The sequence below is a fragment of the Chaetodon trifascialis genome, chromosome 15 (genome assembly GCF_039877785.1).
Source record: "Chaetodon trifascialis isolate fChaTrf1 chromosome 15, fChaTrf1.hap1, whole genome shotgun sequence".
Lineage (NCBI taxonomy): Eukaryota > Metazoa > Chordata > Actinopteri > Chaetodontiformes > Chaetodontidae > Chaetodon > Chaetodon trifascialis.
Window position 1 is genome coordinate 19,934,706 of NC_092070.1, and position 19,376 is coordinate 19,954,081.

Below are 19,376 nucleotides of genomic sequence, written 5' to 3' on the forward strand. Positions count from 1 at the left end.
CGTCAAAAGAAATCTGCTGACTTTCCTGTTGAAGCATGACGATCCTTCAAACGTGGAGTGAAATGTTTGTACTTTTTGCTTCTCTTAGATGTGCATTTTGACTTTTTTTTTGGAGACTGTGCCAACAAGTTAAGCACAACTGTTTTACTATCTGAATATCTTTTTCAATGTCTTTCCTTGAGGCCAGTTTGTAAAGTTGACAGCTCCTGGTTTCCTGTGCGGTCAGATGAGAAAATGAGCCTGACCTTTTCAGCCTCTGTAAAACATTATTCCACTGATGCAATCTTTCTGTCATATTCTCTTTGTTGTTCGTAATGCAAGGCTGTTGTACAGATTATAAACATTTCCAAAATGAAGAAAAAAAGGTGGTTGAAAATTGAGATTTTTCAGTTCTTAAAAGGCTTATTTCACATTTTTAAAGTTTTCTATTTGATTTGCTTGTAGTTTTTTTTTTTATCATTTTAGCATCTGTAGCAACTACATGTTGCTTCATTAATGTGAATACATTGAATAGATTTTAATTTTTCATTGAGTTTTTTTCTGGAAAAAAATCACTGTAGGTGTAATTTTTTTTTTTTTTTTTTTTTTTTTTACTTTAAGCATCATTTTTGCGATCTCTAAAATGTGTACATGTGAAACCTGTGGTTATATTGAGCTTGAATGCTGTGTTTTAAAATTAAACAAACCTTAACTGTAGTGCACCTGCGCCCTGGAGTTCTTTATCAGGACATCCTGACCAGGAACAGACACTAGATAGCAGCAGAACTCCACTGCGAGCTCCTCGTCCGCTGTTACGGAGGTGCCGCTCACTTTTTTCTCTTTTTTTAACACGTTTTTATTGTTGTTTTAACGAGCAGAACACAGAAACCACAACGCTTTACGAGCGAAACAAGACAAAATAGAAAATTATCCACTGTATGTGAAGCAATGTAAGCTTTTTTTCTGCTAGGTTTATGTAGTATGTGAAGAAAGTTTTAATGCTGCCTGGAAGATTTTAATGTTTCCTGTAGTGATTTAGCCAAAATGAGCATTAAGTTACAACAATCATATATAGTAAAATGATACGAAACCGTCTGACTATTTAAAATCGTTTTATTCCTCGTGATGTGTGACTGCACAGACACTGATGATTATCCATCTGATCTGGGACCTGTGACACAAAGGAAATTCAACGTAGTCCCTCTTGGTGATCCTGGATAACCAATCGGGATCCAATCACACGTGACGTCATCAGAACCATGAATGAAGCGCTTCACCTGAAATGAGATGAAACCTTCGGTCATAGCAGCAAAAGCTGATCGAATCAAAATGAAATGCGAACGAGAGAAGAAGCTGCAGAAACTTGTGCTTCTTTCTAAACTTTGGGAGAGCACGTGCATGAAGTCTGGAGATGCTAGCGGTGGCATTTGTCCTGGAGATGATCTGTGTGTGTTGGTATTTGTTCCAGACCGCAGGCCTGCATGCAGATGGCTGCGAGTGGAGCAGAAAGGCTGTTTTGTGTTTCTGACCTCGCTGAGCCGACAGCAGGCCAGAGGTCAGTGTCAGCACCGGGCCACCAGTCTGGTTTTGTCAACTTCCTTCATACCGCCAGCCAGCTGCTGTCGCCCCCGAATGCTGACGTCTCATGAGGAAGTCTGGGGGTTGGAATGGATTATAAAAAAATAGAGGGAGTAGACCCTCTGTATCTGGGTCTTAACATGTTTGGAACAGGCTTTCCTATTATTATTTGGTCTTTTAACACTTCCTGAACTACATCATCCATTCAAAATGTGTATTTGTTGGTTAAAAAACCTACAAACAGACTTCTAAAATATGAAAATTCACCAGTTTTTGGCAGCAAATACGACATCTTTCTCTAATATTTCAGGCTCTGAAAAGATGAATCTGGAGATTACATCATCCGCGGGGCTCCCTGCTGTTTATTGTGGGGGCCGAACTAAACAAAGCAGTAAACAAAGCACGATGGAGGCAGAGAGGTTTTTACAACCCATCTTACACAGAGACCCAGAGGCGCAAATGAAATTTCACACGGTCCCACTGTCGAGGAAATTGAATTACCCTGCTTGTTGCTGGTCTGGAGGAATGCATTACTAATGCTTTGAGGTGAGGAGCTGAATGGAGAGGGAGGGGAGGCGGAGCGGGCAGGAGGGAGGTGCCAGCACCCTCTGAACTCCCCCACAGACACTTCCTGAGGCTGGCCGGGCTCTCTGCCAGGTGGTCGGACCACGGGTCTCCTTCTCCTCGATGCCAGGCAGCTGCATGACGGCCAGGAGACACACAAGAGAGTTAAAGCTGCACGAGGCGAGACTTCCATTTAAAAATGCAGCTTGAATCACAGGGCAGGCAGTGTCGCAGCCCCTTTTACTGACACCTTGTAGGTTCTTGCTCTTTGTCCAGATCAAATTCTGGTCTCCATACCCACAAGAAATGATGCGTCAGCACTTTAGTGACTTGCATTTTCCAACACAGCATGGCATAATGTATATTTCTGACGATTCCATTCACTTCAGGTTAAGTGTTGAATTTATTAAGTCTTGATAAATTTTTGTGTGCAGCACATTAATACACAATATTTCTCTTTGAAATAGAAGTACAAAGCAGCTCCACTTTCATCCCTTTCACGTCACTTTTACCTCTCGTTCGTCAACATGTCACACCTTGTCATCACAGGACGGATGAGGCAGATGAACTGAATGCAAACACAGGACGCGAGCACCTTTGTGTCCCGTTTCTGGAGGGAATCCCGCTGCTTTGTTGCTGCCATGCTTACGAGGGAGAGGGAGTCAAGGACGCGGGGTTTGGCTCTTTTGTGGCCGGGGCTCAGAGGGAGGCAGCTGCGTCCTGGGAGTCATCGCTCACGTTATTCACACCTCACCTCCTCCTTTGTACGCATCAGCCGGACCAGTCAGAGGGAGCACGCACCCAGCGGAGGATTTATGGAGCTGTCCGGCTGTCCCTGTCCTCACCTTCTTGCTCCACACTAAGAGCCTCGTGCTCACTGTGATGCTTCATTAGAGTGTTTTTATCCAAAATGCTTCACAAACTAAATTTTTTATCTTCCCGCTCAAAGTATTTTCACCCCATGTTTGTGTGTTGCTGTGATGGGACCCAAAATCTCCAACCAAAGGTTACAGAGACGGCGTATTCTTACAATAATAGTGATGAGCTGTCACTGCCTGAGGTTGCGCAGCATCATTTGCATCCTGATTTGCATTTTCTGTCAAGCACCATAACTCAGTTATTTTACTTTGATGCAAATAACCTCCATACGATTATTCAATGCTGCTGTAAAAACTATAAACAGTGGTCTGTTTTTCCAACAGTTTCACCTTTTCCAATCAAACCAGCACGAGGAAAATTATTACACAACCAGAACTGAGTGACATAAAAGTACTTTCTGCAAAAGTTTTGATATTAGAAACAGTTTACTTTATATCAGCCAGTATTCAGGACTGAAATGATTGGTAATGTTTTATTTAGAGGAGTGTTAATCTTAGATGATACGTGATAAAAATGCTAAAAAGAGGATAATCCTGAAAATGACGCCTTGTTTAGTCATTATACAACAGAACAGTTAGATGTGAAATTGATCTTAGAATTCTGATTAAAACAAGGAAATTTGAGGCAGTAAAATTAATAATTCTGACATTTTAATGAAGATCTTAAGTTTCAGTGTTGAAATTAATCTCAGGACTGAAAGCTTTTTGTACAAAGTCTGGCAGGATACATTGAATTTGACACTTAATGTGAGAATTTCCTGTGAAACGTCTCCCAACTAAGAAAAAACAGGTCCTGGTCAGCTTCAGCCAGGCAGGCCGGTCCTCCAAATTCCCACACTCAAGTGCTGCTTAGCCTACTACGAAGTTCAAGTCCTTCTACAGCCGGGATACGTGATACCTGGATTATAGTAAACACCCACTTCGTCTGCCTTTAGAGCACATGTTGAGCAGGATTAAGGCCTGCGCCAGTTGCTGTGAGATCGCTCTGTGGGCCAATGGGACTTGTCCCGCCGCTCCTAATCCTGCAGACAATGCTGGCTGTTAATTGGAGACTGACTGATATAGCAAAGGCAAGTCATGAAGACAATGTGTGAGCGGCCAGCGTCTCCGTAATCCTCTGCACTCTGAGGAATGTCCCGCTGTGGCACCCATCCAAGCCTCGCCAGATTCCAACTCCTCACCTCCCGCTCGGGGTTTTTTTCTTTTTACTGACGGTTACAGCCACTGTTTTGTTTTTGAGTCAAACAAACACAAAGAAGGCGACTTTACAGAGTTGTGAAATTTCACATACTCCACTCAGAGCACTGATGGGAGGTGCAAGAAAGCAAACACGTGGGTGTGCTTTCTTAATCAGCAGGGAACAAGCTGTTAACAGACTTACATGCAAACAGTTTCCTGTCATTCCACCGTCAGAGCGGGCTGAAATAAGGCCCCTGATTAAAGACATACGTAGAGATTATACAGCCTGCGTCACTTTGTTTTATCTCTTTAGTCATTTCAATGCCTTTTTAGTCACTTTGTGTCCTTTTGCGTCTATTTTTCCAGAGCGGTTGTGGGTTTTTCCATGTCTTTGTGGTTCCTTTGTGTCTCTGTAATTTCTTTCTCTTTTTTGAGTCATTTCTGTCTTTTTGCATCATGTCCTTTTGTTTTGCATCCCTTTGTCTTCGTTTTGTGTGACTTTGTGTTCATTTTGTATCTTTTCATACAGATACATGATACCAGTCAGTTAACTACCAACCACAGCCTCTGGTGGTAGCTTTAATGACAGTGTGATGTACAGAATGTCCTGCTGTAGGATTTTGTATGAAAAGTTAGACTGTTTCTTATTCACAACCTTTACAAAACTCTTAACGACTTGCAGCTCAGACTGTCAGGCCATAAAATGGGTAACAGACAGGCAGGACATTTTTATTTCTCTCTGTGGTGAAAGCAAATAGAAGAACAGGTGGGACGAGACGCTGCATTTCTCCTCAGGTATGAGTGTGACGGACACAAGGCGTGCAGGAGTTTGGTGTTTTGTAAACAGAACATGATAGACATTTTGAGCACTGGATCCTTTATCACTGGTAGATGATCAGCAACAGCCTCCAGTCATATTTCACCACAGTTCAGTACTGACAGGTGGTCGGCCCGCCGTGGAAGTCTGCAGTTGGATGTTTGTGTGCTTGTAATCGCTCACCTGTTGCCACATCATACGTATGCAAAACAGCTTTACTGAAATCATTCCACTGCTCAGAGCCGAGCACCAGACCTTTGGAGGCATTACACCTGAGATATACTGTCAATCATGATACTTCCTATATATCTGCTTTTGATGTTGAAGTGATGCAGTTTACAGTGGAAGAACTGTATTTTAAGGAATAGTTGATGGGAAAGTGGCTTATTTGTTTACTGCTGAAGAGCTAGATGAGGAAACCACTGTCATATCTGCCAGTTAAACATGAAACTACAGCTAGTAGATGGTTAGCTTAGCTTAGCACCAAGACTGGAAACGGTCAAACAGCTAGCTAACACTAACAAAATCTGCCTGCCAGCACCGTTTGCTGTTTTGCTGGGAACTTAAACTACACTGGTGAGGTTGCAACCAACTGCATATCCTTCGCCTCACTGTAGGACAATGTTTCTCAATTCCGGTCCTTGGGCCCCACTGCCCTGCATGTTTTAGATGTTTCCCTCCTCCACCACACCTGATTCAAATGATCGGCTTGTCATCAAGCTCTGCAGTGGTCTGATAACGAGCCGCTGTGACCCTGTCACAGTCTGCCATCTGCACACCTGCTCAGCCAGCAGCCTTCACCACTCAGCCATGCCCACCTGCCCAGTGACCTGAGCACACACCTGAGTCTGATCTCCAATCAGTGCAGTACTTAAACGGCTCTCTCGCTCTCACACCCGTTGCTAGATTGTTCTTTACCTTCGTGCAAGACTCTCCAGCAATGATCATCGGACTGCCTGCCTCTGACTTTGCCTGCTCTTCTGCCCACTGGTAACTACCTCAGCCTTCTGTGCCTGACTACGTCTATTGCCTTGGCCCTCCTGGATCTGTTACTAAGTGAGACTGCCAATTGTTTGGCTTGCCAAACAATCCCTGAAACTGTTGCTCGTTCCAGGTGGAGCATCAAACCAGCCTCACCTAAGACTCAGAAAAACTGCGTTCAGGAAGCGCTGCTATTGGGCCCTAACCTTACCTGTTACAGAGCTCATTCTAAGGTAATAAAAACACAGAGATTCTTATTTTCTGGTGATCAATCACTAGTGAAAACATAACTATAAATATTATGTTCAATTTCAGCCAGTAGATCCACCTAAATCTCACACATTTGTCCTTTAAGTGACAATACAATGCACTGATTCACTGAACTCATGCTGTCATGAAAAAGCCACCCTTAGTGACTCAAGTGGGTCCTCCTCTCTGTTAAAGCCCTGTCCTCTGTCCAAACTGTCTCCCTGTGTGAGGCTGAGAACTTGGCCTCAGCTCAGGGTGTAAATTGAAATGCTAATAGCGTACACTTAAAAGCTCAGCCTGCCTGTATTTGTTATTGTGCAGCTGCTGGTATGGGAACAGACATAATTGCAAAAGCAAACACTGAGGAAAGATAAACAGAGGAAAACCAGCAAAGGACAGTAATCACATGTAACAACTGCCATTCATTCAAAGTTGCTCAAAGATGTGACAGCTTGGTATGTTTGAGGGATCTCTGATGCAGAGAGATTATAAAAGAGCTGCAGGAAATGCTTTTAGGCAAATTTAAATCTCATACGCCTACTAGCTATTTCCTCTCATTGCAATGCTGCAGATGCAGACTTCACACTGAATCATAGTTAGCTTTTAATGAATGACTGCGACGGTGTACACGCCTCTTCAGCTATGACTTAAAAAATGTTACACACAATTGACAGTTTTGAGAGTCGGAGCTTAAAAAGAGTAGAGAGAGATTACACAAACACACTAATGATTTATTTATGTAAAAACCTTCCTCTTTTGTAGGAGAAGATCAAACTGCTGCTGATCCGATTACTGTTTGCACATTCACAGCTTGCCAATTTAATAATACAAGAGTTTTATGCTTAAGCCACATGCCCTCTTTTCCCATGGGTGCAGTGCCAGAGGAAGGATCTGTCTCTTCCTCTCGTTAGCAGTCTGAGTGTAGCTGATCATCAAGCATTTGCCACTGAATAAATGCTTAAAGCTACCAATCAAACTGCTTTGGTTGTTCTATTTCATACAAAGTATGATTTGAAACTTCTGCACAGATTTATTGGAAACCTTTTATGAGTCAACTGAGAGGAGAAAGAGGGTGCAGATGACTGATGTCTGTTTGAACATGAGCTTTAGACACATAAAAGACTGCCGTTTTTCCCACTATACATTTCTGGAAGGCAAAGCTGTGATTATGGTTTGTGGTGGGGATGTTTGCTCCAAGTAATTTGTCTCCCATGCAAGGCTTTGGTGATGGATCTTCAGCTCTGTGTCTGCTAGTTCAGCTAGCATGGATGCAAGCTGAAAAAGTTTTTTAAATCTGAGTTTATGCTTATTGTAAAATTAGAAAAATTGCAAGTATTCGGTGTTTTCATCAGAATACAAGAGTGCACCTGATATGGACTGATGTGTTAGCGTGAAAACAGCATTAGTGTTGTAGCTTGAGGCTGCTGTGGGGCTAATTGTTCATACTGTTCATTGCTTCAGTTTACTGTATAACAACAATGCATCATATGTTAAATGCTCATGATAGCATTTTAAAATGCTAATCGGCAAAATAATCAGTAGCTACAGCTGTCAGATAAGTAGTGGAGCAAATGGCTAAGTGCATATTCCCTCTGTGTAGAAGCACGAGGTAGCCTAGCATAAAATTTAAATACTCATGTATAAGACATGCAGGTGCCTCAGAGTTGCTCAGAAGCACTCAAGAAAATGAACTTTGTGTCTCTCTACAAATGATTTTACATGGGTCACTTTTTACTAAATCTTTATTTTCACCTGAAGCAAAAGTTCACTTTCTGGCAGGGAGAGTTAGCTTGCTAACCTTGCGAAGATCCATTGAAAGTAGCCTATCTTGGCTCTGTCTAACTGGAATTAAACCCACCTACCCGAACTTCTCAAGCTCACTAATTAACACTTTCATCTTTTTTGTTTAATTGAATCCATCTTTTTTTTTTTTTAAATGGCAATTCAACATTTCATGGGGAGTTTTACCATCTCTTGGCTCTGAGCAGTTACCAGGCAGCTAGCGGGAATTCAGGAAGTTAACTGGTCCCAGCCAAGAAATAGCCAGTTACCCTGACACCCTGGAAACTGATGATTTTACATTTTAGTTTTTCAGCAGATTAATGATAAATATATATAATGTGTTAATTAGTGACCTTTAGATGTTTTTGTTCCTTTTGGACAGAGGTAGGCTAACATTAGCAGCTTTCCTGTTTGCAGTCTTTAAGCTAAGCTGCTGCTGGCAGTAGCTTCATATTTAGTTAAATGAGTGTTATTAAACTTCTCAACTAGAAAGCCATTAATCATATTTCACAAGATGTGCCAGCTACTTTACATACAGCTATTCAGTCAAGCCTCAGGGCCATAATATGAATATGACTTGGGAAAAAATAAGTCCTGCTACACAAATTTGTGTTAAATGAAGAAGTTTAGAGGGGCAGTCACTTAAAAAGGCTGTGTTTAATGTACTATATTTTGAGGTTATATGTTGTTTATCCAGCTGTAAAATATTTCCCCCTGAAATGTAATGGAATAGAAATACAGACAAACATGGAAATACTAAATAAACTACAAATACCTCAAAATTGTACACACACAGCAGGCTACTCGAATAAATGTGACTTTCCACCACTGGTTGCCTCATGCATCTATGTGGTCAATATGTTCTCCCTGTGAGAGTTTCCTCTGGTTTCCTCTTCAACAACATGCAGCTTGCCTGCTGTTTAGAGTATTAAAAACAATACCCATGTGTTTCCCTGCTATCGGATCTGTATGACTAGCATTCAAATGTCACTGAACACAAACAAATTTGATTATCTTAAACAGGAACATCTTGAAAATGGAAGACAATCAAATAAAAACATGACCATTATATAAAGTTTCTCAGTGGTTATGCACTTTTATTCAAAGTTTTAGGTCCCACCGTGGGTCCCATGGTAGTTAATACCAGGATCAGCTCATAATCCCTGAGAAGCCAGTATTGGGAATGAACTGTTCAAACCCTCCAGATGCTGGAGAATAAACACCACAGTCATTTAACACAGTTCAAAGCAGTACAAAAATCATGTCCAGGTCATTGAAAGCGTATGTAAACCACAAAGGGGAAATGACATTCTAAACATTATACAATCGCTACGCATTTAAACAAAGGCACAGTACACAATACTGTAATCAAGATGTACAGTGTAACCCAATATGGGTGAGAGAGGACACAGAGGGAACAAACGCCTCCATGTGGAAACACTGATGCTGCTCATGTCAAGTTCTCACCTCACAGGCCTCAACACTAACCAGCCAGTATTATGTGTAAATAAAGAAGATCAATGTTAATAATAACAGAGCCACAGCAGTCTTTTGTGCAAACTATTATAGACTGTGGCTCAGATTACATATGTGGTTATTATTTAGACGCCATCGATTCACACTGTTCTCTTCAAATGGCTTTCAGCTAGAAGTCACTCGCTGTCCACTGTTGAACCTCGTGAGGTGAGCGTCTTTCCGGGAGCAAACATCAGCTCATTTGAAACTCAGCTGTGCAATTTTTAAACAAAACAAAAAAAAAACTCCTCAAAGCAATTCATTGTATTGATTGTAACCCCAGATCAAAATCTCTTCCACTCATCGTTTTTCCCTGATTGTAACAAATGCAAGGAGTGTTATTAAATACGTAGAAATGAATAGAAACAGAGATTTTGAGGGGTTATTTTCTTTTTTTTGTTAGTAATCTGAAGCATGTCAAAAGGACGTAAATTAGGTCGGTTCACCGAAAAATATCAAAAAGTGCTTTGTCCTGATATACTTCAGATTAGGTCACATAAGGATGCATTTGGAAATCTGCCTACTGCCAGCTCAGGTTGTGGGAGAAATAACACTGTTAACTCAAAAGCACAACAATATCTTCATATTAGAGCATTTGTCCGGAGTCATCAGAGTTAAGATATCGAAACAAAAATGCCTGAAATGAGCAGTTATATGCGGTAAAAGCCTAAGAACAAAGACCTGTATGGCTTTGCATTTTTTAAAAGCTAAAACTAAATAAATGTTAATGTAAAGCTGGCAAAGGGCTTGAATATATGACAATACATTCTATGAGAATTGCAGATACATTTACAAGCAACATATACATTACAAAGCTCAACTGATTGCCTGCAAAGCTTAACGCTGAAAGCTACTTCCTGAGAGCTGGAGTCCTCCGCCCGAGCATTATGGGATGAGGTCCTGGCTCCGTACAGGAAGGAATAGTCCCGAGGCGGGCCGCACAGCAGCCCAGTAAAACTATTAAAGACCGCACACAACTGCAGCAAGAACACAGCAGCCGCACGGTTTAATACCAAACACTGGTCCCCACGAGCCTTTCAGATACCGAGGCGCGATGGGGACGAGGATGAGAAAGGAGCGGTTGCCCTAAAAGGCAACCTGAGGGGGACACCATGGGGTGTCTGGATACAGGAGACAGTGCACAGACTTGAACCTGGACGACAGAGAAAAGAGGGTTTGAGTTAGACTCGCTGAAAAGTGGTGAAACTGACAGGAAGTCTGTGTCATTAAATGCAGCACGGTCTCACCTTGATGGATCCTCCTCCACAGGAAAAGCCCCTTTCAAATTGATGATGTTGCTCTTGTTTTCAAACATCCCATAACTGAGGGTAATCTGGAAGATTAAACACGGCAAAAACATGAGCAACAAAGACAAAACGCCACCGCGCTCACACTGATTCACGACTTCATACGGATGTACGTATAAAAAAAGACGAGCTGAGGGCCTCTCACCTGCTTGTGGATCTCAGATCTTGACACTTGTTGCAGGTTCTCCAGGTGGGAGTGAAACAGGTTGCTGCGGGTCAGAGGAACCCCCAGAACAGACTCGATGATGTAGCCGATGGTGCAGTCGTCGGGCAGGCGGATCTTCTCTGCCGTGTTCATGAAGTGACCCCCGCTAGAAAGACAAAAAATATACAGAAACCTGGTCAGAGCTGATGTCAGCAAAGAGCACGCTTTTATTTTGAAAAACAAAGAAGCATATTTTCCTATTTTCCAGAGGCAAGACTGATGTGCAAATATGAAGTCTCTGCAGTACAGCAATGACACAGGATGTGTGTCGCTGTGCTAGTCTCTTACCTGGCCCATGGGCTCATCTTCAGTGCCAGACCCCGGCTCACACAGAAGCCCGCTCCTCCAGTAGCAAACCAGAAGTTGACTGGTTTCTATAAGGACACGGAAAAAGTTTAATATACAGAACTATCTGATGAATATAACCTGTATGATCCTGAAACTATTATGCATCAAAGCTAAGAATTCAACGTACCATCTTATTGTCCCCCAGCCTCTCTGTGGCCTCTATGGGCCGGTCCAGGCTGGGTTTGCCCAGGTACATGTCCTGGGTGTGGGGGTACTGGGACAGGAACTTCACCAGACTCCGAACATTCACGTAGTTATCATCATCTACATGACAGAACCACCTAAGACGCAAGAAAAAGAGGAATTGTTAGATGCTGAGACATTCAGACCGATATAAAAAAAAATCCCCATTAAAATAAAGTGGAAGCACTTACTTTTTCCCCGACTCTATGAACTTGTCATATTCCACTGCCATCTTGCAAGACAGAGCTTGTCGACTATGAGCTGCAGAGCAGTTGGTGTTGATTGCATGACTCCCTGTGGCAACAATGAAAGAAATAAGAGGATCTTTAGTTGAAGATGACACCATCAATGGAGGCTCTATGTATCACCCGTCAGAGAGGCAAAAGGCTCAAAGCAGAATTTTTATTGCCTTTACCATATGATTTGGTTTCTCATAATTCCATTTCCCCCCTTTTCTAGGAAAACAATGTGCCTCTCTGTTCCCAGCATCAAAATCCCCTCATAAAACTTACCAATTTTCTTTTTTAGCTCCTCGTCTTCTCCGTCTGTGAAGATGTAGGTCTGCAATCAAACAAGGGACATCACAGATAAGTGGACGTGCTCTTCAGATCCGTAAAATCAAAAGCACTGTGGATGATCATGTGGGGTGGTCACACGATCTAATTCAGGAGTGTATCCAAAGTCCTTCTTCCTCACAGTGGCCCGGTGTGATTAGCATCAATCGACATGTCTTTTATGCAGTGGAAAACACACTGAGTTAAACAACCCCCGGCTCTGATAAAGGCCTTTTGTCCCTCGCTTCACTCTCTCCATGGCAACTATGCCGCCGCCCTGAAGCATCCCAGACATAGAACAAAGCAGGAGGCAGACCCTCCGCCCCCACGCACACCCCATTCATGCATCCCATCCCCCGGCTGAGCCCCGTCACTCTGCTGGACCTGCTGCCGTGCTTCAACCTGTTGAACGCAGCTAAAACTGCAGTGTACAGATCTGACAACCCACCGGCTCGCTGCTGTGTGACTGACAGACTCGGGAATCAAACCACGAGGCTGCAGGCGCTTGTTAAATGTAGCAGTTACTCATAAAAGGAGTTAAGAACAAAGGGCACCTTACAGGAACACACTCTGAAAGGAGCAGCAGAAGATTAGACTCCTCTTTATGACGGCTCACAGTGAGCAGGTGCAAGCTGCTGAATAGCGATGATGAAAAGGCTGCCGGCCCTGAGCTTTGTAACCGCCTGTGGTCTGTTTACTGTTCAGCTCAGGTGAAGCAGCACCTGCCGAACATCACGCTACCTTATCTGCGCCACGTGTCTCTACACGCCAGCTCGGGGTGCCTTAACCTTCACTGACAGAGCACAGGAATAACCCACTTTCCTGCAGGCCCCACCACCACCACCACCTGCTGCTGCTGATCGACTGCGATTTGGTGATCCTCAGCCTCTACAAACCGGCTTCACTGAAAGGAAAAGACGTCTTTGTGCCTATTTCTTTTCTGCCTGAGCTGTTTGTGGAACAAACTCCGAGCAGATGTTGCTCCACGCTATAGCCATGAGCCTGTATTTGTTTAAGGAAGGGTGGTGGTTTCGGTGGTGAAGGGATCAGAGGCTGGCGCTGTTTGCTTTAAAGCCCGTTGAATAGACAGCCTAATCACCGAGGCAGCTGCCAGAGCTGCCAGGGCACTGACAGAAAGAGAGGGAGGGAGGACGGAGGAGAGGGCTGGAATCTCACTGCTGATTAGTAAATCAAAAACCGTGTGTGGCCATTCACCCCCACTTCACCCCCTATCCTGCCCCCCTCCCCTCCGGCCCACAAGCACGGCCAGAGCCTCTTGAATAGAACAATGCTGTGAGTTTTCATGCTGGGTAAAGTCTCCGCTGGGTAAATTCTAAATATGTTTGCCAGCATTTGCATACAGCTGCAGGAGTTAACTAAAGAGAGACCTCCCCGGGAAGTTTTTTTTTCTCTCTTTGTTTCTTAACTGAAATGCAAAAGAACAGTTACTTTCACAGAATACTAAATCATTAAAAAAAAGCAGTGTGTGAAGCAGAGATAAGAGGCGAGGGGGCCGCAGGGGCGAGGAAAGGAGGGAGATGAGAGCAAAGAGGGGTGGAGCAGGGGGGCCGAGCTGCTGTCCACAGGAAGGCCTGGCACAGCCCTGTCTGAGCCGAACGTGGTGCCTGGCTGGCTGTCTCCAGCTCCACGGGAAGGAAGGGCATCAGGCTCCCCTCCCTCCACAACCACCCCGGCTCCTTCCCCCTTCTGTCTCAGAAATTCAAAGCATTTTGCACCAGGGCGAATGATTTGGACATCAGAGCGATAGAATGACTGCAGCAGGGACAGAGTAGAGCAAGAGAGGCACAGATTTTCCACACCAGGCTGTCCTCTTGAAAGACCACCACCCACTTTCTGACCACTTGTGCTTTACTGCTCCACAGCGAAGCCTTGATTAAGTCTACACACTACAGCGCCAAGTGTTTTTTTGTATGCTAAGCGGGCTCATTGTTGGATTGCTGGCTAATTATCGTCCTCCTAAGAGAGGAATGCATGGCACACCGTGAAGATGGAGCCGCCAGCTGCAAAATAATTTAAGCGCCGATAAAAGCAGCTTCTGCGTGCCAGTTTTACAAATCAATCCACTGCTGATCAACACTATTTTGTTCTTTTTTGGTGATTGATTTGTGCTTTAAAAGCATTGATTCTCACTGAATGTCGGTCTGGCCACAAAGGGGATAAGATAGTAACTGGCTAGATTTGAAAAAAAAAAAAAAAATTCTATTTGCACTCTGAATGGGCTCAAAGATTAAGAGGGCCACACGCACTATTGTGTCAACACAGCTATCACAGAGATAATCTTCCCTCCCTGTTCTCATGCAAACAGCCGCAGACTCCATCTGCATAGTGAAGAGATCTCACTTTGTGCCGAAAAGTAACGGCACAGCCAGAAATAAAGGGGAAAATAAAGAAATAATGCTTTGTCCCTTGTGTCAATCCAGCCATCCAAACTCCACAGATGTCCATCAGCTGAGCGTGAGAATCAAATCTGAACATGGAGGATGCACCATATGTACATGGTGGGAACTCGGAGCATCATATGGCTGGCATTAAGGCCGTCCTTTGTTCTGTCTCTCCTGACCACCTGTCACCCTTCCTCCAGGAACTCCCTCCTGCATTGTGGGCTCAGTCGGTCCTTTATGTCCATGCTGCCACCCGCCAGCTGCCTGCCTATGAGCCCTGCTGTTAAATCTGTCGGATGGGTTAACTAACATCATCTTGTACAGTGATTACAACCAATTAGCACAATCAGCTCACATATAAGCAGATGTTGCAGAGCCTGGTTTGGACATTAGCTGTGCAGGTAAAGGTCTGATCAGCGACTGGCAGCCTATTGTGATTCATCTCTTGACATCTTGAGAGAAGAAACCTCTCCCCAAACTTTACTGATGCTTGAGATGAAAGAGACAGACGTGGTTTGAAGAGCAGAAACCCTGTGTGACAGCGGCCGAGGCAAATTAAAAAGACTTTCGAAAAAGCACGTGACACCTCCGGGTGCAGAATAAAATCACTTTGACTAGCTTTCTCCACACCACAGCCGTGCATGTCTTTGTGCACCCTCTAAAGGGGTTTGGTTCTCAAGGCCACATACTCAGCGTGCCGCTTCCCAGCACAAGCTTGCCTATAGATGCACCCCTTTGTCCCAGGCATCCCCTTAACGAAGCCCCCGTTTTCCCATCCCTCCAGTAAGCTTGACCCAGACTCAGCTCCCACGTTCCCATGGAGAGAGGGGAGACAAGGGGCTGGGAAAGCTTTTATTTCCCCTTCAGAAAGACGCTTTGTTAGTCCTGGAAGGGGGACAGCGCTGGAGTCGGTGCTGTGAAGCATCCATTGCACCGGGGGCATTCACAGGGACACCCAAAAAGAGGAGGGATAATAGAGAGTGGGGAGAGAGGGGGGCTGAGAGAGGGAGAAGAGGGATTCCTGAAACTGCTCCCTTCGTTCTCAGGGACATCACTCAGAGGAGAATAAAAAGTGACAGAGCTGAAGAAATTCAGCATGGTTAACAGGGGCTGCGGCTATTTCAGTGTCATCTGGTGACAAGGGGAACAATACAGCACTGTAAGCAGCCATCAAACAGACATCACCTGCATGTGGGCACTGGCTCATTGTTCAGCTCTGTAACAGTGATATCAGCCCACAGTCAAGCAGATCATTTCCTAAAGTCTACATGTCCAGTTTGTGCATGCACAGTATTTGATTATGGTGGCAAAATGAAGAATAAAAAATGAATGACATCAAGAGTCCCTTTACCTGTTGCATGTTTCTTGAGATCCATGTGTCCAGAAGCAGATTCAGCCTGGACTGATGGAACTTCTTGGTGGTCTTCACGGCGATGAAGATGTCATCAGCGCTGATGTCCTCAGCTGGAGGCGGGTCGGCGGCGGGCGCAGAGGAGCGTGCGGGCTTCTCCACCTCCCTCCGTCCCCGGGTCAGTTTGGTGAAGTACGCGGAGAATCCTCTCTTGACCTGCGCGCTCCCGGGTCGTGCGCCCTCCTCTTCCTGCGCGGCATCTTGGAGAAGAGAGCGCGTCCCGGTGTCCCCGCCGTTCGTCTGCTCATCCACCTGAGCGCGGTGATGCTGCACGGCGACCAAGAGCAGCAGCAGGCAGAGGCATGCTGTGCTGGCTACAGAGATAGCTGTCTTCTTTCCATTATTTTTCAACATGATTAAACCTAAAAAAAAGACTAAAAAACTATGAAGAGGCGCAACGAATTCCCAAAGCAAAGTCCATATGGTAATTTTTTTTTCTCAATAAAGCACAACAGGATAAACGACACGTCCGTCTGGGTGCATAGCTGAATGCATACAAGTAAATTGCTACGAGGGAAAATATATAAGCTTCCATGCTGGCCACGCCTCGTGGGAGGTCCTTGAATGCGGCATGCCAGCCAGTGACGCTGCAACGGGGTGTGGTTTAGCTCTGCGTGGGTGTGTGTGTGACGCTTGCATATTTGAGTTTGGCTTTCACAGATAGTATCAGTGAAAGATTGACCCAAAGAACACAAAACTGCAGGTGGTCACGAGGAAAGGTGTGTTTCAAGCTGCACCTGCATCCTTCACACAGTTCTGTCTGTGAGTTTATCCCCCACATCTACATGTTCAATCAGACTTCAGGCTGGCGAAGCTGAGTGTGAGCCGGGTGTTCACCAGAACAGAGAAACAGCTTCTATTGTTCTGCGCTGACCTTGTGAGGGCTCCAAACAGTTGGCCATTCCTGAACACTTGTTATTCAAATTCTGGCTCTCACAGCAGAGAGTGCCGTCTGGTGCTGGGACGCTGACCAAAAGACATGAGTTCCATTTAGACCAACATGCAGCTGGTGGAGCCTCAATAACCCTCTCAGCAACCAGCAGATTTAGTCAGTTTAGAGTCTGAAGTGAGTGAAAGAGAGATCTGAAAGGACATCCTTGAGCTTTGTGCTAAAATCCCTCAAGCCAAACTGCTGTTTTTTAAATCTTTTCGCTTTGTGCAAAGGCGGCAGATGACTTTGGCGTCAGTAAAATCAGCTTTGGGACAAACTCCCAAAAAGTCAGTGTTGTTCTTTAAGGTGCGTCCCACCCGTCACGTCTGTGGTAGACTGATTCTCCAGTTAACTCCTCTGTCTTTACATGCAGTTGCAGGAGCAGCAGAATTGTTTTTCCAAATCTTTTCCGAAAGCTATTTTCCACTGCAGGTGCTTTGTCGCTCCTGACAAGGCCTTTTGTTCGCCTTTTAAAAGTGTGCATAGAAAAGCGTCTAAAAGCAAGTATAAGAAACCAGGCAGAGGGGGTTGTCTCTGTGGCCTTCATTCTTCTTCAATCATCCGCCTCTTTCTGCCCGCCTTGCAGGGCATTCGTCCCACCTCGGAAGCTCTTTTTACTCTTTGGACTTGTGAAAACAGTGCCAGTTGTTAAAATGGCAAGAGAAAGAGTGAAGTTCTTCAGTCGTATTAGCTCCAACCTCCCCCTCGGTTCTCTGTTTATTTCAGCCTTTTGCTCGCCCCACTGACACCAATAGAAAAACACTTTCTGGCCCCTGTTGAAATCGCCCCACAGCTCCACCACATCTTTGAGCCACCCCCTCCAACATTACTGCTGAATGCCAGTGAGATTAAATCCAGTTTCCCCAGACAAGCCCACTTCCTCACCATAGCGCCCGCAAACCGACAAATAAACACCACAATGTGCTTGATTTTCCCCCTGATGGTACCAGCATGCTGGGGGATCTGAGACGGCTGCTATTTATAGTTCCTGCTTTTGCAAAGTTGATTGCATGTGATGCACATATGGCAGGTAAAGAATCCCAGCATGCACTGCAACATGGCATCCCACAGCGGTCCAGAAAACATCCTCACAGCCCTAAGTATCTCTTTTTGTTCACTGATGCACACCACAAAAGCCGAAAACACATGCGCACGCTCATCGCTGTAAGACATCAGCTATAACTTGACACTGCATAGCGTATATGCAGCCAACACAGCATGGAAAACATTAGCTTGAAGCCACATCTTTGGTTTTATTTTAGATGTCAGTCAGTTTAACAGTCCTCAGGATGGTCCCCTGGATGTTTCTGCTTTTTGAAGCTTTAATTCATAAGTTACTGATTCAAATGTTTGTCCGCTGAATTCCAGTCTTCCACATTTTAATCTGAGGATCAAAAAGAGCTGCAGTGCAGGATCAGCCAGCTGAGTCTTAGATCTGCTGCACAGCACAGCACAGAATCTTGGATTAAAGACATTTGTCCCCTTTACTGCTCCTTAATATCAACTTATATCCATATATCATTCCTTCATAGGGTCACAAATGGAAATTCTTGGTGGGATTAATCAACATTTCGTCACAAACTAAATGTAAATATGCAAATTTTAGTTATTTGAATCTGATTTCACTGAGCTCATCAAAGACTCCGACAAGATAAGCATGTTAACTGACTTCCCAGCATGCATTGTTTGTCGACTCAAACTCTTCAGAGACCCTGCTTTTCTGTAGATTGGAGAAAAAAACCTGACAGTCTTGCTGTGTTAATACAAGTCGAGATGAGTCTTTGTTCCTTTTCATAATACTGAAATGGAACCCTGCTGAGGGTTAGGGTTTAATGTCTCCATCGAAGTGTGATCAACGGCTATAAGAAGTATAAAAGGTATAAGACTACACAGACTACCCTCTGTGGATCAGTATATGAGAGCTGGGCGGTGGGATCAGTCTTCAGTTCTGTTTATTTTCCCAGTATGGACACACTAGCTCTGGTGGGATTACAGGTCACACCAGAAGTGAGAGCCAGGGGACCGGGCGTCCTCCTCAGAACTCGGTTTCAGTTTCCCTCCTCGTGCAACATAAGAGGAAGCTCTCCAAGGGCCACGGCTGAGAATGCTTCAGCTGCTCGAGAGACAAATAAATACAACCCGTTTTTATTGATCTGCGCTGAGAGAGTTCCCATCAGACTGAATGAACCTCCTTCATGTAAACACAGTGATCTGTTAAAGCAGGACATGAGAGCAGATCCTTGAAAAAAACATTCCCATAATGCATCAGATGAATAATCATAATGCAAAAGGCTGCATAAACATTGGCCTGTCTGCCTTTATCAATACTGAAATGATAACTTATAGTATCGTGCTATGGTGAAGGAAGTACTCAGATCCTATACTGCATAGCAAAAAAATACACTGTTTTGAGTAAAAGTCATGAATTGAAAATGCATCTGAATTAAAAGTATGAGTACTACCAGCAAAATGCACCAAAGTTTCAAAATAAAAGTCCTCATAATTAAAAAAGA

General features: G+C 44.3%; 1 protein-coding gene across 1 annotated transcript; it reads right to left on the minus strand.

The window, feature by feature from the left end:
• Positions 1 to 9,079: 9,079 nt before the first annotated feature.
• Positions 9,080 to 16,429, minus strand: lfng (LFNG O-fucosylpeptide 3-beta-N-acetylglucosaminyltransferase). Its single transcript, XM_070981844.1, has 8 exons — positions 15,873 to 16,429; positions 12,078 to 12,126; positions 11,757 to 11,859; positions 11,510 to 11,663; positions 11,323 to 11,408; positions 10,975 to 11,140; positions 10,770 to 10,855; positions 9,080 to 10,675 (listed from the first exon to the last, which is right to left on the minus strand). Exons 1-8 carry the CDS (start codon positions 16,284 to 16,286, stop codon positions 10,609 to 10,611), a joined length of 1,125 nt encoding a protein of 374 aa, XP_070837945.1. The 5' UTR covers positions 16,287 to 16,429; the 3' UTR covers positions 9,080 to 10,608.
• Between the last annotated feature and the right edge of the window lie 2,947 nt (positions 16,430 to 19,376).

What these genes read in the sequence shown, in the direction of transcription:
- lfng (XM_070981844.1), bottom strand. Translation starts at nt 16,286, where the DNA reads ATGTTGAAAAATAATGGAAAGAAGACAGCTATCTCTGTAGCCAGCACA. An exon ending in GGCTGGGGGACAATAAGATG is followed by an intron (nt 11,409 to 11,509) that starts GTACGTTGAATT and finishes GTGTCCTTATAG; the next exon opens with AAACCAGTCAACTTCTGGTT. An exon ending in AAGATGAGCCCATGGGCCAG is followed by an intron (nt 11,141 to 11,322) that starts GTAAGAGACTAG and finishes TTGTCTTTCTAG; the next exon opens with CGGGGGTCACTTCATGAACA.